The sequence below is a fragment of the Mirounga angustirostris genome, unplaced genomic scaffold (genome assembly GCF_029215605.1).
Source record: "Mirounga angustirostris isolate CCGP_5_RB_7025 unplaced genomic scaffold, mMirAng1.0.hap1 SCAF_5, whole genome shotgun sequence".
NCBI lineage: Eukaryota > Metazoa > Chordata > Mammalia > Carnivora > Phocidae > Mirounga > Mirounga angustirostris.
The window spans coordinates 157042901-157065910 of record NW_026991713.1 but is presented as its reverse complement, the minus strand read 5'-3'; the positions used below and the strand labels follow the sequence as shown (position 1 = coordinate 157065910).

The 23010-nt window shown below is 48.2% G+C and overlaps 1 protein-coding gene across 1 annotated transcript in view; it reads right to left on the bottom strand.

The window, feature by feature from the left end:
- The window catches only part of VWA3A (von Willebrand factor A domain containing 3A), a 54620-nt gene that overhangs the window by 6667 nt on the left and 24943 nt on the right, over window positions 1-23010 (bottom strand). The window contains exons 15-27 of the mRNA XM_064590318.1: window positions 22263-22343; window positions 21703-21797; window positions 19795-19914; window positions 14090-14164; window positions 13782-13926; window positions 12948-13143; window positions 9363-9433; window positions 6848-7000; window positions 5236-5326; window positions 4423-4533; window positions 3304-3401; window positions 2311-2448; window positions 1273-1381 (exon numbers count right to left, since the gene is read on the bottom strand). Coding sequence (XP_064446388.1) covers window positions 1273-1381; window positions 2311-2448; window positions 3304-3401; window positions 4423-4533; window positions 5236-5326; window positions 6848-7000; window positions 9363-9433; window positions 12948-13143; window positions 13782-13926; window positions 14090-14164; window positions 19795-19914; window positions 21703-21797; window positions 22263-22343 — 1483 coding nt within the window. The remainder of the gene's footprint in view (window positions 1-1272; window positions 1382-2310; window positions 2449-3303; window positions 3402-4422; window positions 4534-5235; window positions 5327-6847; window positions 7001-9362; window positions 9434-12947; window positions 13144-13781; window positions 13927-14089; window positions 14165-19794; window positions 19915-21702; window positions 21798-22262; window positions 22344-23010) is intronic.

The following is a 23010-nucleotide window of genomic DNA, read 5'->3' as shown; positions in this document are numbered from 1 at the left end:
ATTCATTCTTCAGATCTTGGCTCAAATATCATCACCTCCTCAGGAGAGCCCTCCGTGATCTTCCTGTCCAGGCCTGCCGCCCCCTTAGAGGCTCGCACGGCACCATGCCCATCTCCTCTCTATGCGTCACTGTGGTGACATTAGACTTATTTGTGAGACTCTTTGGTTAATGTCTGTCTCCTAAACCATACGCTCCACGAGCTCAGGGGCTGTGTTGGGTGTCGCCTTCCACCATCTCCCCAGTGCCTGACAGGAGAGCAGCACATAGTTGTTGAATAATGAACGAATGAGTGAGTAAGTGAAGTAGCCCTGGGTTTTGAAGTGTTGGCGCCGTTTGAAGTATGAGGTGGCACTGGGCTGCGCACCTGTATGTGAGGTGGGGACTTGGCTCCTACTGCGAGCGGCCTCTTGACGCCCTTCCCGGCAGCGAACGTGCGCTGGGATTGGAGAGAGGCGCGGGACCATGTCAGCGTCTGACCTGACGACTACACCTGGAGCTGACGGCCCCCTACAGCGACTTTGGGAAGCGCAGTCATCACTCTACCCCACAGCACATGGTCTGTTTTACCAGGTTCTACTGGTCCACAGGACTGGACCTAATGAATTTGCACAGGATCCTGGGGGCCCCCTCCCTAGGGACCTCTACAAAAGGCTCCCTCTCTCCTTCCTCCTGTTGTCCCAGCAACCGTCCAGGCCCCAGCACCTCAACACCCTCCCGTCCAGCACTAGCTATCTGCCTGCCCTCTTGGACTTGATGCTTCTGACCATCTCTCGATCCCCAGCCCGCCCTTCTCTAGGATGTGAGCCTGGCTCTCCTGGGCCAGCCCTGCTGTTTGCCTGCCCTGAAGGGGCCCTGGTGCTCTTGGTAAAGAAGAACAGGGGGATTTTTCTCTGTTGGGACCCCCTCCCATATCTACCTTGATGGACCAGTTCTGTGGGGTCTAATCAATACTGAATTGAGCCTCTTGAGAGTGAGCCCCTCAGTCATGTCCAGGAAGGCAAGGGGTGGGGGACGTGGCCTTGCAGGGTGGGCCTGGACAGGCCTGGGTTCTCTCTGGTGCCCTTTGGCCCATGCTCCACCTCCCTGACATCCAGCAGCTTGACTGACTTTGGAACCCAGAAATCATGTTGTACCTGGATGACCCTCCTGGCCTCACCCCTGACTTGACAGTTCGTGCACCTGGCCTGGGAAGGACTGACCCTGGTCCCTGGGGTTGACCTTGCACTTCCCCTCATGCCCCTCCCACCCTCCAGGACAGCAGGCAGGCTCACCAGACAGCAACCACTGCAGCCTCTGGACATAGCGCCTCATCACCTTCTCCAGGCACGTGATGTATGCTTCCATTTCCCTGGGCGTCCACTGGATATGTCTCACTATCCCCTGGGTTAAGACAAGCCAAGGCAGATTTCCCCCCATCAGCTAGCTATGTTTTCAGATCCCCATCACCCCCGTAAATGGTTCGGGCGGTTGTAGTTAATAATTTCCAAAACATCTATTAGGCATGCATATATTTGCTTACAAGTTTTTTTTCTTTTATCAAACTACCAGATTTATCGTTCTAAAAGGAGTAGGGGAATTGGGACGATGGTTTTGTGGCAAATGCGGTCACTGTGATAATAAAAAACATAGCATCTCTAAATTTTAAATTAGAAAACCCTTAATGGTAGGACAGGAAGTCCATAAATGCCAAACTAAAAGATAAAACTCCCATCAAATCCTTCTGGTGAATAATTTTGAATTTGGTGGCTACTTTTGACTTTCTAGTTTCCCCTAACATCGATAATATCATATCAAATGGCAAGGATAGAAAACGGGATCTTCTAAAGAAAGAACCCACGATTTGTTTTTCATTTGTACTAAATTTCTTTGTTCCAGTGTCAAAGCAATGAAAAAAAAATTACCCCAAAACTACAAACTAGAGAACACCTTCCCCTCCCCACAGGGAGGCGGGGAGGAGGGAAGCCCCCCAGTCTCCATCATCCTGATAGAACCATCAGCAGAACTGGGGTACAGAGTTCTGGTGAGTTCTTCAGCCACTGCCCCATTCTCAGCAACTGTTTCTAATTCTCACACCAGGGAGCCCTTCTAGCTCTGGGGGGTGGTATCAGGCCCTCCAGGGGTTGGCTTCTCTTCCAATGGGATCTGCATTTCCTTTTTGCCGAAAGCCATCCCACTTTGTGGATAGAAGAGGGAAGAGAATCCATGGCACAGACACGCACATGGAGTACCCCCCAAAACTCACCATTTGTGGCTGATCACAGGCAGGGGGTGGGAGAAAGGGAACGAGGGCAATGGAAACCACAACTCACATTGATTTCTACGCTGGGCAGGATGCTGCAGTATTTGGCTGACGCCAGGCCCTGGACTGACTTTTGATGAGCGCAGCTGGGACCCATGTATCTGGAGATTTCCATCTTCAGTTTTTTTAGCCCATAATTTGCTACCCACTTGAGAATAAAGGAAAGAACTATTATCTTGGGTAATGTAGTCTTAATTGAATGATGGTCTGACTCATCTATTAAAACCTTGTGTTTGAAATCTGTCTCGTGTTTGAAATGTGGGGTTTCTAGGTCCTCACTGAGCATCTGTTGCCTGTGGATTCCTTCCCCTGCACTGGGGAGAGATGCACAAGAAATGCGGGGAACGGGGAACACAATTTATTGAGCATCTGCTACTTCCGAGTCTGGTGGGCATTGGAAGTCTGGTTCCCCAATATCCATTTCAACTCTCTCCCACAAAATTTGAGTGGAAAGCCATGATTGGTCTGAAGTTCAGCCTCTATACCAATGAGGATAATCTCAGTCTCCTTGTCACCACGAGAGGTACAATAATGGGCAGGCTCACAGCCATCAAGCATGGTTCCGGGATCGGCCCCATCAGAACCAAGCTCAGACGTTTAATGAATGATTGTGGGAAGAAAGATGTTCCACCTTCAGGATATGAACAAGAAGGGGGATTTCTGCTGCTTGCAACCAAAAGATGGACGCTGCTAAGTGGTCTACACAAAATATACTTCAACTAGCCATCAATCCTATTAGACAGGAACAACTGTCTTCATTTTTACAAATGAGGACACGAGATTGAGTGTAGCTGAATGACTTGCCCAAAGTCACCCAGCTAGGAAGTGGCAGGCCCAGGTTTCAAACATAGGTCTACTTAACTCTTTCCCCACCTGCCACATTAAGCAGTCCTTGTAAGCAGGTTTGTCCTCATTTCCAAGTATGCCCACCTTCCTAGAAGCGGAAAGTTGGTGGAAGGAATTACTGCTTGAGGGACATGTGCTGGTGCCAAGAACTTCATACCTCTTTGCTTGAGCACACTGCATCCTTCCTGGGCAACTGGATAGAAGTGCTAACCCTCCGTATGCCCCTTCCTTGAGGGTACTTCTTGTATATGGAGCCTGGGAAAAACAGAGTGAGGTTATCTTTTTTTTTTTTATTCTTATGTTAATCCCCTACATTACATCATTAGTTTTAGATGAAGTGTTCCATGATTCATTGTTTGTGCATAACACCCAGTGCTCCATGCAGAACGTGCCCTCTTTAATACCCATCACCAGGCTAACCCATCCTCCCACCCCTCTCCCCTCTAGAACCCTCAGTTTGTTTTTCAGAGTCCATTGTCTCTCATGGTTCGTCTACCCCTCCGATTTCCCCCGCTTCATTCTTCCCCTCCTGCTATCTTCTTCTTTTTTTTTTTTTCTTAACATATATTGCATTACCTGTTTCAGAGGTACAGATCTGAGATTCAACAGTCTTGCACAATTCACAGCACTTACCAGAGCACCTACCCTCCCCAGTGTCTATCACCCAGTCACTCCATCCCTCCCACCCCACCCCCCCCCACTCCAGCCACCCTCAGTTTGTTTCCTGCGATTAAGAATTCAGAGTGAGGTTATCTTGTACACCTTCCCTCCCTCCACTCTTTCCCTCCTTCCCTCCCGCCTTGGGCTTCATGTTGCATGTTAATTTCTCTGTCAATCAAATCAGCTGCAAAATTCCTTAGGTGCAATTTGCTGAAGGGTAGAAGGGAGGCTGTTAGGTGGATCAGGGGAACCCGACTGCAAGCTCTGCTCACCACAGCTCAGTGAATCGCTCCTGGGTACCAGCCCCATTTGTACCACTTCACAGTCATCAATGGTGGGGTGGTAGGGACCCAAGGACACTCATCTCCACTCCCTTCCCCATTTCCCAATCAGCCTGAGAGCGGAGGACACTGCCTCTGATGGAGGGACGGTGAGTGGCGTCGAGAATTTGCACGCCCATTTCCCCAGGCTGGGAGACCTGAGTGGCTTGAGTGTAGGCACTGCAGCCCATGTCCTGGGACAGCTGGAGAGGGTCTCCCTACCGCGGGGCCTGCTGACCCGACAGTCCCCACAGGGTGACGGGGCTGTCCAGATGTTCGTGTAGCCTCCTACTCACCCACGTTATTCCCCGACTCTGTATAAAACAGTGAGAGAGAGGTCTCTGCTTCCCTCCATTTGGTCTTCCTCCTCCGTTCTGCAGTCCCTTCTCTCATGGGCTGGGCTGCAGCTGGGGGACAAGGGGGCTGTTGGCTGGAGCAGCCTCGTGGGGTCACGCAGTGACGCTGTCCAGCTGTCTTAGAGACTTGTCGATTTCAGCTATGCTGTATCCTCGAGATCGGGCTCCAAGATGGCTTTGAGGTCCTTTGGGACTACCCCAGGTCTTCTGGCCTCCCCTGGAGCAGCGGTAGTTTGAGCTGCCATTTACCCAGTGCCCATATAACCCAGGCGCGGGGGTGCTAGGAGCTTTCTGTACCCCTGTCTCGTGTTATCCTCACAGTGCCCCAGGTTACAGACGAGGTAAGGGGGACTCAGAGGCAGTCAGGGCAGAGCAAAGATTCCACCCAGGTCTTGCTGACTCCATCACTCTGCTCTGGACCGTTCTGCTATGTCTCTGACACTGGAAATAAGATACAAGGTCTTGGTGCTGTGCGCTGAATACTTTAATAAACAAACTGAAGCCCTGTCACGATCAGCTAGCACCCGTCATTTATCCTTAGCCCCTCTGGGCCCAAATTTCCTTATCAGCAAAACGGGGAACTGATAGATGACCTGTCACACAGGAGGGATGCTTGTAAGCTTTAGATGGGACAATCTTAGCGGAAGGCCTGGCACGTGATCAAGACTCATGATCATCCATCATTTCAGTTACTGTCGTAATTGATTCACCTCTCGGCCAGGGCCGCCCCCCACCTCCACCCACTGGCCTTACCTGGTGGGGCGCCTGCTTTGCTGCTGAGGGGCCCCCAAGTCAGAGCTTGCAGGGAGGAGCTCTTCTCTCTGTCAGGGTTGTCTTTAAGGCTCTAGAAAACAGGCAGTCTTTCCCATCAGTGGCCTGTTCTCTGTGAGAGGCCCAGACAGTGTGTAGCTTACTCCCATCCCAGGGGCTGTGTGTCCAGGAGGTCCTGTCCACACAGGCACTGTCCTCATTCAAAGACCTCCACCAGGTTCCAGGAGCCAGCCCAGAGACCTCGTTTTCCCCTGCCTTCCCAAATTCTAGGATGAAACCCCAGTCTCAGTTTGGCCATTAGGAACCTGTGCAGGGAGGAGCCAATGGGAGCAGAATCTTGGACACGTTTGTTCCATCTCCTGCTGCAGATTTAGAGGAGACTGTGGGTTTTGAGGTTAAAAAAAGTGTACAGGTATGTGGGGTATGTGTGCATGTGCGTGTGTGTGCGTGTGTGTGTGTGTGCGTATTTAACAGTGAGGGAGGGCATGCTAGGACAGCCATGGGATTTGCCAGAACTTTCTTCAGTTACCTGCCCTTCTTCCTACTGGACTGGGATTTCTGGGCCTCCAGCATGATAAACAACCATTCAGGTAAATTCTATGCCCTACTGGGTACCTTGGTTCTAAGGGAGGAGTTCTTCCTCACTGGGAACAAGGGGAAAGTGACGATGGCTGAACAAAGTCACCCGGGGCCCTGGACCAGCTCACATCACTGGGCGAGCTGTTGTGGAAAAGGCCTGGTTGCTGCCACCCGAGGGAGCCCCCGGCCCTCGTTCCAGGAGGCTCTTGGGAGGCTGAACCAGCTCAGGAAGCACTGAAGGCTCAAGAGGCAGCCCCCGAGACTTTCGGGTTTCATCCCAGAATTTGCCTCTGGGCCGGCTCCTGGAACCTGGTGGAGTTCTCCGAATTAGACGGCAGTAAGCTCCATGGGATCCGGACGGATTCCCTCACTCTGCAAATGCACTGTGTTCACAAGGCTCTGTCAGTCAGTGACGTGCTGAAGGGCTCTAGATATCTGCCTGTCTGCTCACAAGCACTGGAGTCTGGGGTCCTCTGGGGTCCCTCTGATTTCTGCAGTGGGGTGGATATTTTATGCAGGCAGATGTGACAGGCTGTGACGGGGAGAAGACACAGGTGCACCCTCAGGGTCCTATGGGCCCCCGCCAAGCCTTGGGCAGTGGTAGCAGGAGCCCAATACCCTAATACCCTAGTTCCTTTGCCCCCGAGAGATCCACCCAGACAAGCCCTCCTGCCTTACAACCGTCAGATGTCATGGTGCGTGCCAGTTCCATGAGGTCCCTAGTACCGGCTAGGGAACGAAGCTGGGATGGCCAGGCAGAGTCAAAGGTGAGTGAGAAGGAGGCCAGAGATGCCCCCAGAGCTGAGAAGCAGGTCCCCCAGAGGAGTTCCTCCCCTGCGAGGCCAGGGCTGGAGGTACCCTTGAGACACTCACCCCTGAGCACCCTGCCCCTGCCCCCACCCCTGCTGGCCCTGGGGTCTGGGGGCCTGGCCCAGGCCATTTCAAGATCTAGGAGAGACCAGGAGACAAGGTGGCAACAAAGTTCTCTGTGTGTTATTAGGGAGGGGAGTCAAACCATTCTGGCCACCGAGGGAGTTGTGGGTTTGGAAGAACAGAGTTTCTTGGGCTGATTTCTTTGCTTGAACATCTTTGGCTTTTCTTTCAGGAGGACTGCACTTTCCAGTTCTTTTCCAGACTGGTTCTTCAGGGAGGACACCAGTAAGGCACACTGCAATGGGGATTGGGAGGGTTAGCGGTGCCCCAGCCACGATGTGCCTCCAAGCAGGGGATACCCCCTGCTTACACACACACACAGCAGGACAGACTGGGTCCACTGGGGCCTCTGGACTCCTCTTTCTGTCCCTAGAATGCCTCCTGGGGCTGAGAGCACTAGGGATCAATCCTATTAATAATAAGCCCCATGTATTATTGAGGTGCCTCAGGCACTGAGCTAGTCAATGCCTGGGGGTCTCAAACCTTCTTGCCAACAGGGCATGCCAACTATGCTTTTAGTCCCATTTTGCAGACGAGGAACCCAAAGCTCCATGAGTTTAAGGGACGTGCCCAAGGCTACACTACTCGTTTGTAGAGGACCTTCAATTCAAATCCAGGTGGATCTGGTTCCAAAGCCAGTGCTTTCCATACGTGGACCCAGCATCCACATACACCCATCAGCTCACCACATACCCAGGATCAATGCTGGCAGAACAGTGGTATAATACTTGGTTCCTTTTGCCAACACATTTCTCAACTGCCTGAAAGCTTCTCCAGTAATTCTCAAAGCATGAAGACACCATTTGAAAGTAAATCACGTCCTAGGCAGGGTGGGTTAACCCATTATTGCCCACTAACACTTTTTGAACATTTGTCAGATGAGGGAACAGACTAAGGTGCACTTGAGAAGGGTAAACAAAGCACTAGAGAGGAATCGCTCCAGGGAGGGCAGCTGAGGCATGGCCAGGGGAGCCACAGATGTGCCAGCCCAGTGGCCCTGCCCTCTCAGGAGCTCACACTGTAGTCAGGGGCATGTTGCCCTGCAAATGGCTGCAATGAAAATGTGTCAGGCCGGGTCTCCTTCATGGGCTCTTCCTCCCTCCCCTCCCTTGACCATGACCCCCTTCATGCTATCTGTCTACCCCCATGGCTTGAACTGCTCCACATCTACCTCCAGCCTCTAACTTCTCCCCCTCTCTCAAGGACCCACAGCTCACAAGCACCACAAACTCACCTTTGCCCTAGGCCCACCCTCTCCGCATCCCCGGCAGGATCCTCTCCTGTTACTTCTCTCTTGGTCAATGGCACCACTGTCTACCAGGTCCCCCAGCAAGGAACTTGAAAGTTACTCTGGAATTCTTCCCTACCCCATGCGTTCCATCGCCATAAATGTGGTCAATTCTTCCTTAAATGCTCTCATGTCCGTTCCCTCATCCCTGTTCTCATGGCTCCTCACATGACCTGGCCCCTTTCTATCCCTCTCATCTCACCTGGAATTGTTCAACACCATTCTCTGAGGAAGTAACATTTTAGAGAGTCTTGAATGATAAGGAGCAACCTATGGGCATCTGGGAGGGGATGGCAGGCAGAGAAAAGGCAGGTGCAGAAGCCCCAAGTTGAGGAAGGAGTTTGGGAATGAGCTCAGGCATTCAAGGAACTCCAAGGAAGCCAAGATGTATAGCACACAGACCTTAACCATGACTTATAGGAAACTCCCATGCTTCATCCAAAGCCTTGGGTGTCAGTGGATCAGGACATGGGGAGGGAAGCTGATATGGGGTGAGTTGTGTCCCCCAGAAAGATATGTGGTAGTCCAAACCCACCATCCATGTGAATGTGACCGTCCTTGGAAATAGGGTCTTTGTAGATGTAATTAAGATGTAAGTTAATGAGGTCATACTGGAGAAGGGTGTGCCCTTAATCCAAACCTGTGGCATCCCTTCAGGAGAAGAGATGCAGACACACACAGGGGGAGGGGAGCCATGCAAAGGTGGAGGCAGAGCTGGGAGCTGTGTTGCCACAGCCAAGGAATGCCAAGGATTGCTGGTGACAAGGACTCTGTCCTTGACTGAACTTCAAGTGGACTCCTCTGAGCGCTCTTCTTGACTCAGCCTTGACTTTGGCCTATTAAACCCAGTTTTAGCAAAGAATCCCGTTCAGCCTGTTTGGCAAGAATCCCCCTACCCTTAATATCTAATTAAGTTCCTTTTAGTACATTTCTATCCATTGACCTTTTTGCTATATTGGCTATAAATGGGCTATAAATCCCCAGCTCTCTTGGCTGTATTCAGAGCTGAGTTCAGTCTCTCTCCTCTACTGTAGTAGCCTTGGATAAAGTCTTCCTTGCCATTTTTAACAAGCATCCAGTGCAATTTTTTTTAAACACCATCCAGCACCAGAAGCTAGGAAGGAGTAAGAAGGGATTCTACCCAGAGCCCTCAGAAGGTGCATGGCCTCTCTGAAAGCTTGAGTTCAGACTTCCAGCCTCTGAAACTGAGAGGATAAATGTCTCTTGCTTTAAGCTGCCTAGTTTGTGGTATTTTATATGGCAGCCCCAAGACAGAAGTGCAGTCATTCAACCCACACCTAAGGCATACCTTCTGGGAGTAGTTGAGAGCCTTCTCCATCTCAGACATGATGGCGTTGATGTCATCGCTTTCGTAAATACCTAGACACAAAGCACATTGTGAGCATGGAGAAGGCGTGCAGATCCTGGCAAGTGTCCATATCTGTACACACCAGGGCTGTGTGGGGGTGACCGGAGCTGACCAGCCCCCACCCCTACGCCATCCAGCGGTGAAGGGGATGGGCACGGACAGTGAGGCTCCCAGCAGAGGGGCTGGCCCTAGGACTCAGCACCCTGCACCCAGCCAACTGCTCTCACCCAGACGAAGGAAGGGTTAGGAGCGATGGTCCTGCTATTCCAGTGAATAAAAAGACCCACCTTGGTATTATTTAAAGTATCTAGTGTCTGTAGTGAATATTGGTGACTTATTTGAGAGGGACTGGAGTGTAATGACTAAGAAGACAGCCTCTGAAGTTGGCCTGCCGGGGTTCAACTCCTGGTCCCACCACTTATTACTTGTGTGCTTTTGGGCTCTGTGTCTCAGCTTTCCCATCTGTAAAACGGGGATAAGAGTAACCCACTTCATAGGGTTATTGTGAGGAATGAATAATAATATATGTAACAGGCTTGGAACCATGTCTGGCATATAATAACTGTTCTAGAGTGTGTGCTATTATTAGTAATAATCACCAATGATAACTTAAATGTTAATGTCCGGCACTTTTCATGGGAAGAGCTGGGTAACAGGGCCCCAGAGTTCCAGCCCCAGCTATGCCACTAACTTTGTAACCACAGGTAACTCATGTCCCTGGGAGTCATTTCTTCATTTGTATCAGAGAGCATGGAATGTACTAGTGCATTCCAAACTTCAATCACTGCTGTATCCCCATCACAATTTCCCCTTATCTGCATACCACCTAAACCACTATCTCCTTTATATATTTTGTCAATTCACTTTTGTTTACTTAAAAGCATATATCTGTGTGTATATGTGTGTATATATATATATGCTATTGACATATGTTAGTTTCATGTATACAACATAATGATTGGATATTTGCATATACTGTGAAATGATCGCTATAATGTCTATCTAACATACTTTAAAAGTATATTTTTAAAAAGAAAACTTAAAAAAATAAAGACAGAAAAAACTTAAGGGCGCCTGGGAGGCTCAGTTGGCTAAGCATGGACTCTTGCTCTCAGCTCAGGTCTTGATCTCAGGGTCATGAGTTCAAGCCCTTCATTGGGCTCCACGCTGGGCATGAGCCTACTTTGAAAAAAAAAAGTACATAAATAAAACATTTTAAAAAATAATAAATAGGGGCACCTGGGTGGCTCATTCGGTTAAGTGGCTGCCTTCGGCTCAGGTCATGATCCTGGGGTCCTGGGATTGAGCCCCACGTCCGGCTCCCTGCTCAGCGGAGAGCCTGCTTCTCCCTCTCCCTCTGCCTGCCACTTTGCCTACTTGTGCTCTCTATCTGTCAAATAAATAAATAAAATCTTTAAAAATAATAATAAATTTTAAAAAGAAAAAAATTTATGTCACTTCTGACAGCAGAAAGTTAGCACCTTTTTAAAAAAAAACATTTATTTTTAAGCAGGCTCTAGGTCCAGTGTGGGGCTTGAACTCATGACCCTCCTGACTGAGCTAGCCAGGCCCCCCAGAAAGTTAGCACTTTTAAAAAAAGATTTATTTATTATTTGGGGGGGCGGTGGGGGAGGGGCAGTGGGGGAGAGAGAACCTCTATGCAGCGCTCAGTCTCACAACCCCAAGATTATGACCCTGAGATCATGACTCCGAGATCATGACTCCAAGATCATGACCCAAGCTAAAACCAAGAGTCGGTCGCATAACTGACTGAGCCACCCAGGTGCCCTAAAGTTAGCACTTTTTTTTTTTTAAGATTTTATTTATTTATTTGACAGAGAGAGAGACAGCGAGAGAGGGAACACAGCAGGGGGAGTGGGAGAGAGAGAAGCAGGCTTCCTGCCGAGCAGGGAGCCCAATGCGGGGCTTGATCCCAAGACCCTGGGATCATGACCTGAGCCGAAGGCAGACACCTAATGACTGAGTCACCCAGGTGCCCCTAAAGTTAGCACTTTTTAATGAAATGTTAAAATAAGTAAATAACTACTTAGGGGAGAAAAAAAAAAAAACCCTTTTCCTCTATTCTCTTAGATTTCTCCAGCTGGGAGAATAAAACTGACAAAGACAGATTAACAAGAGAAAAACAGAATTTCTTAACGTGGGCAGCATGCACATAGGCAGGAGAAAGTAACTCAGAGGGTGTGGTTGGAAGTTGGGGCCTATATGGCATCTTAACCAAGGACAGCTTGGGGCGCCTGGGCGGATCAGTGGGTTAGGCATCTGCTTTCAGCTCAGGTCATGATCCTAGTGTCCTAGGATTGAGTCCCGTGTCAGGCTCCCTGCTTAGTGGGGGGGTCTGCTTCTCCCTCTACCCTTCCCCCCTGCTCGAGCTCTCTCTCTCTCTCAAATAAATAAATAAAATCTTAAAAAAAACAAAACTAAGGACAGCTCCTTTGTAGGGAAGTGACAAGACGAAGGGAAGGCGGTTAGGCTCTTGGGGGGGCTGACTGTGGGAAGGCAAATACAGGGAGGGAAATGAGGGAAGATACACGTTGTTTTAGTAAGGTTTGTTGTCTCCAGTGCTTCTCCTTCTCCTGGCATGGGAGAGGGAGACACCTAAGATGGACATTTATGTCCTGCTTTTAGGCAAATGGGGGTGCAGAGAACTTCTTCACTATTTCTCAGTTGTCTTCAGTTCAAACCAATCCTTATGCCACAGTGGCATATTTTGGGGTGGCATGTTCTGATCCCCTACAACTATCGCAGTAAAAGAAATTGTTGCTCCATGTTCCACATTTACCCATCTTGCCAACCTCCTGTTATAAACATATCACCTTTTGGGAAATGTTAAATTAAGAGACCCTTAAGGCCCCTTCCAGCTGTGACATTCTGAAATATTTTTAAGTCAGGGCACCTGGCTGGCTCAGTCCAGATAGCGTGCAACCCTTGATCTTGGGGTTGTGAGTTCAATCCCCACATTGGGCATGGAGCTTACTTAAAAAAGAAATAAATACAATATTTTAAAGTAGGCTTACTTTTTTTTTTCTTTTTTACTTTAAAAACGTGTGGTAAAATACTCAACATAAAATGTACCATTTGAACCTTTTTTTTTTTTTTTAAGATTTATTTATTTTAGAGAGAGAGCACAAACAGGAGGGACAGAGGGAGAGGGAATCTTAAGCAGACTCTGTGCTGAGCGTGGAGCCCAGTACAGGGCTCGATCTCATGACCCTGAGATTAGGACCTGAGCCGACCCCAAGAGTCAGATGTTTAACTGACTGTGCCACCCAGGCGCCCCCCATTTGAACCATGTTTGAAGTGTGCAATTCAGTGGCATTAAGTATGTTCACGTCATTGTGTGGCCCTGACCACCATCCGTCTCCAGAATAGGAATGCTGGAGATTTCCTAATGGGATTTTCACATGCCCCTTTCCTGGAACACATCTATGGCGCGGGGAGCTATGTTGGTACCGAGACAACTTTCTAGAAGGAAGGAGGTGGAGGGGCCTGCCAACCCTCACGCACCTGTGTCTCCAAACCAGTGGAAGCGCCCAGCAGTAGCCTGGGTGACCTCGCGGTAGGCGGCCCTCGTGTCAGTGCGGCTGGCATAGTGGGCAGGGGGCGTGATGTCCATCTGAGGCTCACCCACGTAGAAGAGACACACGTTCAGCTGGAGGTCGCAGCCCCCACAGGCCTCGGCCATGTAGGCGCTGAGCATGGGCTGTGCGGGGAGAGAGGGCAGGAGGGCCCCGCGGCTGAGGGCTCTTGGAGGGACTGGTCTCAGGTCCTCTGAGCCTAATCCTCTTTCCCCAGGGCCCACTGGGTGCCAGGTCTAATACATGGCACCAAGGATAGAAAGATAACTGAGCTTGGGCCATAGTTTCTCTGTCTTAATAGGCATGGCCGGGGAGTGGACCTGAGAGCCTGCTCATGCTGAGTGTGGTCAGGGGACCAGAAGCATGGACATCTCCTGGGAGCTTGCTGGGAAGGCAGACTCTCAGGTCCCAGGCCAGGCCTTCAGGAACAGGATCTGCATTTTAACAACAACACCAGGTAATTCTTCTGCACATTAAAGTCTAGTTTGGAGGGGCACCTGGGTGGCTCAGTCGGTTAAGCGTCTGCCTTCGGCTCGAGTCATGATCCCAGGGTCATGGGATCGAGCCCCGCATCGGGCTCCCTGCTCGGTGGGAAGCCTGCTTCTCCCTCTCCCACTCCCCCTGCTTGTGTTCCCTCTCGTTATTGCTCTCTGTTAAATAAATAAATAAAATCTTTAAAAAAAAAAAGTCTAGTTTGGAAAATCAGTCTGGAGAAATCCGTTGCTAAGGCATCCACCTAGTAGAAGATGTATGGCCTACCCACCATGTCCTGGTCAGGGATGCCCCCCGTGAAGAGGTAGATGCCCTGCGACTGGTGTTTGTCTTTGTCCTTGAAGTCCACTTCCACAGCCTTCCGCAGGGCGCTGAGGACATTCCTGCTTCCCTGACAGCGCAGAGTCAGGGCCCACCTGGGAGGTGAGGAGGGCCAGCTGAGGGAGGCCCCGGGGGTGTGGCGGGGGGAGGGCGGAGAGTCCACCGGAGAGGGGGACAGAGCAAACGGTACCCCAGAGGCTGCCCTCCCACACGGCAGGCGCAATCTCCGACCGTCACCTACCGCCAGGGGTCACCTACCGCCAGGCGCTTTGTAGGTTTTCATGGCTCACGGCAGCCATCTCGGGCCTCCAGCTTTCAGCTGTGCTTCCAAACCTTGGGAGGGAAGGTAAGAGGGCGTGTTCTTAAGCGAGAAGTATATCTACGCTACACCCCAGGGCTTTGGGCTCCCCAGGCTTTTAGGGGGGCAAAATTCTGATTGCACCCCAAAAGGTTAGGATGTCACTGGCCTGGGCCATCCACAAGATTTCCTTGCTAGTCATGACCTGTCTGTCACATACATCTGCAGGGCGAGCAGAGCCGGGGGTCTCAAGACTCAGAGCCAGGACCAGCTCTGGCCAGACTTCTTTTCTGACTTCCCCACCCCCCAAAGGAGGGAGTCATTGCCCCATTTTAAATTCCCCTAGAACAGATTCAGCCCCACAACTGACTTTTTTCACTCTGTCTGTACTATAGTTTTGTTTTTTTGGGTTTTTTAGATTTTATTTATTTGAGAGAGAGAGAGCGAGAGAGCATGAGCCGGCGGGGGCAGAGGGTGTAGGGAGAGGGAGAAGCAGACTCCCCACTGAGCAGGGAGCCTGATGTGGGGCTCGATCCCAGGACCCTGAGATCTTGACCTGAGCCGAAAGCAGATGCTTAACCATCTGAGCTACCCAGGCACCCCTATAGTTTTTAATAAAAAAAATGCATCATCTCATTTTCCTATGAGACAGAATTTAAATCCTTGAGAAGAGGACTGCTCCTCTTTATCAAGAAAAAGGTGTCCCCTCGCTGGCTCTAGATGAATTCTTCCACCTGGCCTTCTGAGACTCTGCCCACAGATACCTCCCTCCCCCCACACATCCCCTACTTCTCTCTACTCCCTTCTGCCCCACTGTCTCTGCACATGTTTAAGCCTGTCCATTCTTAAAAATAACTTCCTCTTTCTTCCAGGGTCAACTTCCTTAGCCACTTCTCTTTCCCGTGTATGGACCAGCTCCCTGGAAAAACAATGTCCCTCCCTGGAAAAACAATGTCCCACCACCTCCTCAGCTTCTCCTTACTCCAAAACCCACTGCAGTCCAGCTTCTGGTAGGTTCTCTGGCAAATATTAACAATAACCTCCTTCCCCTCTCATGAAAATATCTATTGTAGTTGGATAGTAAATCCTCTATTACAGTTTGATAAAAAATTCTAACAATATCTAGAGAGTAAAAATTCCTCCAATTTTATTCCCCAGAAAAAGTTCTATTAACTTTATATTCTTTTGGATTAAAAAAATAAAAAGCATAGGGGTGCTTGGGCAGTGGGTAGAGCATGTGACACTTTTTTTTTTTTTTTTTTTTAGCGACAGAGAGGGGCCCTTGGGTGGCTCAGATGCTTAAGTGTTTCCCTTCAGCTCAGGTCATGATCTCAGGGTCCTGGAATTGAGCCCCAAGTCAGGCTCCCTGCTCAGCGGGGAGTCTGCTTCTCCCTCTGCCTCTCCCTTCTCTCCTCTGCTCGTGCTCTCTCTCTCTCTCAAATGAATAAATAAAATCTTAAAAAGAGAGAGAGAGAGAAAGACAGGGAGAGAGCGGAGGTGGGGGGCAGAGGGAGAAGGAGAGAGAGAATCCTAAGCAGGCTCCACACCCAGTGTGGAGCCCAATGTGGGGCTCGATCTCACGACCCTGAGATCATGATCTGAGCCAAAATCAAGAGTCAGACATTTAACCAACTGAGCCACCCAGGTGCCCCAGAGCAGGTGACTCTTGATCTCAGGATTGTGAGTTTGAGCCCCATGTTGGGTGTAGAGATTACTTAAAAAGAAATAAAATCCTTAAAAAATAATAAATAAAAATAAAAAGCATAAAACTTGTCAAATCACTAAGTTGTACACCTGAAACTAAGTAACATGGTGTCAACTATACTAAAAAAAACATAGATATATACATATTTACAGAAATGGAATTTTACAGTATATACTTTTTGTAACCTGTTTCCTTTCATTGGGATTTACAGAGGACATTTTTCTAAATTTTTTTTTTTTTTAAGATTTTATTTATTTGCGAGAGAGAGAATGAGAGACAGAGAGCATGAGAGGGAGGAGGGTCAGAGGGAGAAGCAGACTCCCTGCCGAGCAGGGAGCCCGATGCGGGACTCGATTCCGGGACTCCGGGATCATGACCTGAGCCGAAGGCAGTCGCTTAACCAACTGAGCCACCCAGGCGCCCCCAGAGGACATTTTTCTAAATGTGCACATGTAAATCTCCCTCATTCCCTCATTCTTTTGAATGATTGCACTGTCGTGATAGTTTTACCCATTTTGCCAATGGTCATGCAGTTTTTTTCTAGGTTTATCCGCTATTAGAACTCTGCATTGAACAACCCTGCATGGTTATCTCTGCACAATGATCCTTGTATTTCCTTCAGATATAATAAAAAGGTTTAGGGGCGCCTGGTGGCTCAGTCGGTAAGCGTCTGCCTTTGGCTTGGGTCGTGATCTCGGGGTCCTGGGATCGAGCCCCACATCGGGCTCCCTGCTCCGTGGGAGGCCTGCTTCTCCCTCTCCCTCTCCCTGCCGCTCCCCCTGCTTGTGCTCTCTCTGTCAAATAAATAAATAAAATCTTTTTAAAAAGCTTTAATTGAAGGAATGAAGAATATATGCTTAAAAATTTAATACAGGGAAGGGGTGCCTGGGTGGCTCAGTCGTTAAGCGTCTGCCTTTGGCTCAGGTCATGATCCCAGGGTCCTGGGATCGAGCCCCGCATCGGGCTCCCTGCTCCGTGGGAAGCCTGCTTCTCTCTCTCTCCCACTCCCCCTGCTTGTGTTCCCTCTCTCGCTGTGTCTCTCTCTGTCAAATAAATAAATAAAATCTTTAAAAAAAAATGTAATACAGGGGCTATACCAAATTACACTTCTGTGGACAGTTTCCAAGAGTGCCCTTTCCATCACATCATCACCAGCACTGTGCATTGTTTTTTTTTTTTTTTTTGACTCTTTTAAAAGATGTTATTTTTTTATTTGTGAGAGAGAGAGAGAGAGAGGAGCCTGGGATCATGACCTGAGCTGAAGGCAGCCGCTCAACCAATTGAGCCACCCAGGCATCCCTGAATCTTTTACATACTCGGTTGCCAAACTGAGTTGCAAAAAAAAAAAAAAATTGTATCTCATTGTTTCGTTATCAGTGAGCTCTACTGCCAAATTTAGTGGATTCCTTTATTCTTCCCCTTCCTGCTTTGTTTCTGCAGAATTAAACTCTGTTTCTTTCTGAGACGTGGCTTCTCAACACCATCCTCTCCTCATTTTCCTCATCCCTCTTTGGCTGCTCCTCTCTTGTGTTCCTTTGGGGGTTCCCTTCCTCTGCCTACCCTCCAAACATCAGTGCCTCACCAGTTCTGCCTTCAGTTGTCTTCTCTTCCCTTCACGTCTCCACAGGTGTGTTTCATGCCCTTCTCACCCACCTGACCAGAATGCCGATGGCTCGCAAACCTGTATTTCCTGACTAGAACTCCTCACCAGAGTCCTACGACTCTTGAATCTCCTCTTGAAAATCTTCAATTGTACAGGATTAAAACCATCTTCTACTTCCATGATCTGCTCCATCTGGGACATCTTCTCTTCACCATTCTCACGCCCTACAGCCAAATGGTAACTACGTGTTGTAGATTCTAACTCTCCAACACCTCTCACATGCATCCTTTTTTCCATCCCCATGGCCATGGCTCAAGCCTACTCCACGCTAGTGCAGACCACTGAGCAGTCCCAATGGCCTCCATCCCTCCAGGGTCACATCCCTTCAATGCCTCCTTCACATTGTGACATGAGTATTCAAGATCTGATCATGTTATTACCTTGCTTCAAATCTTCTGATGCCTAGATGTCTTATAGTATAAAAGCTCCTGAGCACATCTTAGATATATAAACCCTCCATCATCTGTTTGATTTTGTCATGCACAATCTCTTTTTCTGACCCTATTTTCTCACCGACTGAACTCCCTCATGGTCCCCCAAAGTTCCACAGTCTGTGTCCCATAGCTCCAACACCTCTATGCCCCCTGTTGCTTCCTTTACCTAGGATGCCTTTCTTCCCCACTGCCTCCATCATTCCCATGTGCTAGGTAAACACCTACTCATTTGGCAAGACTCAATGAAAGGATCATCTCCTCTGTGAAGATGTTTTCTTTTCTTTCTTTTTTCTTTTAGATTTTATTTACTTATTTATTTGAGAGAGAGAGAGAGCATGAGTACAGGGGGGAGGGGCAGAGGGGGAGAGACAGAGAGAGAGAGAATTTTAAGCAGGCTCTACGCCCGTGGAGCCTGATACAGGGCTCGATCTCATGACCCTGAGATCATGACCTGAGCCAAAACCAAGAGTCAGATGCCTAACCAACTGAGCTACCCAGGTGCCCCTGTGAAGATTTTCTGACATCCCTGTGCTCAGGCAGGATAGTCTGATCCTGCCTTCTGCCTATTTCTGCAGAAAGCAGTTAATAACACTTATTTATTAACATGCCTGTCTCCCTGTACTAGACCCTAACCTCCTTGAGGACAGGTATGATATGTATTCACTTCCATATACCCAGTGCAGGGATTGGTACATGGCAGGCTTTCAGTAAAAGTTTGTTGAATGATTAATGGATGGGTAAATGAATGAAAACATTGCCTAAAATATTTCTCTAAGCATTTTTTTTTTCTGTAGAATGTATTAGAAAAAGATAAGGCTCTGGTACAGAATAATATATAATATTAACTGCTGACTTAATAGGTTTAGAATACTCCCTACTTGATACGAAGTGTTATAAACGTGTATAGTCTGGGATGCATGGGTGGTACAATTGGTTGAGTGTCTGTCTCTTGGCTTCAGCTCAGGTCATGATCTTGGGGTCATGAGACCGAGCCCCATGTCGGGCTCTGTGTTTAGTGGGGAGTCTGCTTGAGATTCTTTCTCCCTCTCCCTCTGTCCCTCCCCCCCCTCATACTCTCTCTCTAAAATAAATAAATAAATCTTTTAAGTGGGTTCCTTTTCTCTCTTTCTCCCCTAATTAGTGGAAAAGGTATGCAATTATAATAAATATATAAAACTATATATATTTAAATTATAGGTAACTATATATAAATTATATACAACTATATATAGTACATAATTTAAATATATGATATATAGTTATATATAATTTAAATATATATAGTTAGATATAATTTTAAAATATGTATTCTATATACAATATTCATATTTTATATTTTAAACATATATATCAAATTATTTATATATAAAATATGTAATTTAAATATATATAATTTATATATATTCTATAGTTACACATAACTTAAATATATATAGTTATATATATAAATCTATATAATTAGCATTTGGAATTGGAATCTTAAATGTTTGACATACTGTGGCTTGCTTGACCTGAATTGGGACCTAACACTGGGGCATGCCTGGGGGCCCTTCTTTCTCTTTTTTGTGTTTATCAGCTCAGAATCCAAATGGGGCAATGGGCTGAGTTACTTTATCTTGGCTGATCGAGCAGTGTGTTTGGGGGCCACTTATCACCTTCGCCCCAGTGGGACTGTCCTGCAACCATTTAATTATTCAATACCCCAAACAAGATGACTCAAGTCAGATAAACTGATGGCCATCCTAGGATGCTGGGTGCTGGTGAGATGTCATCTAGCTACCTGCCAGGAACCTCAGCCCAGCAATGGCACAGACCACAGGCAACCCCTGCCCCCAGGACCCCCACTGGGAACTAGGAGCCTACGCGATGATGTTGAAGCAGTCCTTGTTGGACAACTGTTCTTCCAGCAGAAGTCGCAGGGAGTGCTGGATATGAATAATGTACATGGAATTGGTCACAGAGATATCCAGCAGTATAACCACCCTAAAAAGAAACACAAGCTTTAAGAAGAGAACCGAATCTCTCAGATAATGTTTATTTTGTTCCATTTTACTATTTAAAGTTTTTTCCAGGGGAGTTTTGCATGCCAAACTCATAGCTGGCCAAAATCTTCTCTGTGGTGTGAGGTCAGCAGGAGTGGGATTACAATGGTAGACTAAGGGGGCCGTGGAAGCTTCTCTCCCAGGGGCTTCTACCATGGAATAAAGTCACACGGTGGAGATGGTTTAAGGGGTGGGGGCTGCCTAGAATGATTTTCACACATTTCTCTGTTTTAAAGCACTAGCGTTCACTATTATTAGAGGTTGGGGGAACAGAAACAAGGTAAGCAAATGAGATGGGGAATTAGGTGTATCTGGGCCTCTGGGGAAAGAAATGTATCTTTTGTTTCTTCTCTCTGTTTTAAGATCCCTAGTCCCATTTGGCTTTTTTTCACTACTTCAAATCAATTCCCAACTCCACCGTCCACTCTCATTTTGAGACAGCAATTATGGTTCCATTTATTTAATTTTTTTTTCTTTTTTTAGCGTGTATGCTGCCAAAGTGAGCACGAGACAGCAATTATGGAGAGCAAAAGAAAATCTAGTGGATTTAGAGTCAGAAGATCTTGGTTCAGGTCCCACTTCCTGTGTGACTTAGGCAAGTCACAAAACCTCTCTGATCCTTGGCCTATTTAACTATGAACTATTCATAATGAGACTCCTCACAGGGTTGCTTTGAGAATTAAAGGGTGGAATAGTATGCTACTTTGTAAGTGGTAATGCATCCAATAAGGTATGGAATGGTAAGGATGTTGTAAACGCCACCAACTGTTTCTCCCTGCTCAGCATCCAGCACCTCCCCTCACAACAGCATCCTGGAAAACTCCTCTGCCTCCGTCAGTCCACTTGGATTGAGTGGAACAGACCCGCCCCAAGCTTGAAGGGTGGGCATTTGATGTTAGGCAATTAGAACATCCTACCTCCCAGGCCACAGTGAATAGTTCCTGGACAGGTCCTGCCCCAAGCCCTGGGAGTGCTAACCTGATAGAAGATAAGTGGGGAGCTCAGGGGGCTATCCTGCTACCTAGGCCAAATGGGACTAGGGATCTTAAAACAGAGAGAAGAAACAAAAAGATCCATTTCTTTCCCCAGAGGCTATCCCCTGGAAGGGAAAGTCTGCCTGACAACAGAGCCACCAGGGAAGGACGTGGAGCTGAGAGATGGAGAGAGATTCTTTACGTGCACAAACCCCTGGATGGAGCCATGCCTGAAGACAGCTATCAAATCTATTTTAGAATTTTTAGTTACCTTCAACCAGACCTCCCTGCTTTGTTTAAGCCAACTGGCACTTAGTTTCTGTTGCCTTTTTTTTTTTTTTTTTTAAGATTTTATTTGACAGAGAGAGACACAGAGAGAGAGGGAACACAAGCAGGGGGAGTGGGAGAGGGAGAAGAAGGCTTCCTGCCGAGCAGGGAGCCCGCTGTGGGGCTCGATCCCAGGACCCTGAGATCATGACCTGAGCCGAAGGCAGACGCTTAACGACTGAGCCACCCAGGCGCCCCATTTCTGTTGCTTTTTAACTGAAAGAATCCTGAGTAACACAATGATGACAGTATTGATTTTGATGATGGTAGTGGTGACTTCTTCCTCTAGGGGTTCTGCTGAGTGATGGTTGATCCTTAATCTGAGGGATGGTTTCTGATGCTACCAACAGGGAATTCATGAGTTGGAAAAGTGCTTATGTCACACATGGGACTCAGAAAGGACAAGAACACTACTTGAGGGAAGGTACCTTTTTTCGCAGACGGTGCCCCAGATTCTTCGGCTGGCCAAGGAGAGCCACTCGATCCGTCTCTCGTACAACCGCAGAGCTCTGCTGAGCTGTTTCTGCAAACCCATGGGCCACACAGAGTGAGCGACTGACCAAAGGATGGCCAATTAAGGGGTCTGTGGGGCAAGGTTGGCTTCTAGGGATGGGGCCATGGGTATCCAGGCAGTATAAACATTTCACTGAATCCTGGGTGAGTCTGCCACAAGACCAGGAAGAGAAGAGTCCACATATTTCATTGCCTGGAAGGGGAGAGGAAGCAGATCTTGCCCCAAAAGATCAGAGACTTTTGTTTGTTTGACAGGTCCCTGCCTGGGAAGCAGGTGGAGAAAGCTCCAGAGGTACCTGGAGGCAGAGCACAGTCTGTTTATAAGAGGAAGTTTGGTCAATGGCTTGGTGTCTCCAAATTCCATTTAATTATTCAATACCCCAAACAAGATGACTCAAGTCAGATAAACCCAACTCCTTCCTCTTGTCCCCTCTTCCCAAACCCCATATGCTGACCAACTGGACTCATTACTAACCTGGTACTCACAGAGGAAGGGCAGGTCCACATGAACATTCTTCACTGTCCCGTCATGCCATTCAAACTGGACCATTGCCCTCTGCACTCAGGTGTGGCCAGGATGGGTGGCAGGTGAACAGAGCACATGCGGGGAAGGATTGTTAAGTTTAATTTGGGCACTGGGCTCTCCAAATCAGATGTGTGAGAGGGAAATGGGCTTCGAGCACATCTGGGGTCGCATTATGTGTCCCTGGTCATGGCAGCAGAGGGCCTTCAGGACAGTGGTCCCTGAGTGCACCATGCCTGAGAGCAAGCCAGGCTGCCTTCTGAGGAGGGTCTTCCAAACATCGGAGTCTTGATACAACCTATGGTTGGAGGTTTTGTAGTAGCAGAGTCGGAGACCTTAAAACATACTGGGAACCCGGATAGGCCTTCATGGGCACTTGGAAAATCTAATTTTTCATCCTCCACCAAGTTGTCATGACCCACCTAGTCACTCATCAATCTGATGCTACAATTATCTATCCCTCTTCTCTTTGGTTCTTCCATCTTTCCATTGACCTTTCTCTTCGCCTATTATGCTCTCCTTCCATTTCTCCATCCTTCCATCCTTTTCTATTCTATTATGTCATTCATCCTTCCATTTTTTCCCCTCCATAGTTCCATATGTTTACATTTCCATCCTTCCTTCCACCCAGTCAGCCGTCTGGGAAACATTCATCGGCTGCTTGCTTGTACTAGATATTGGGGATACAGGGTTGGAGAAG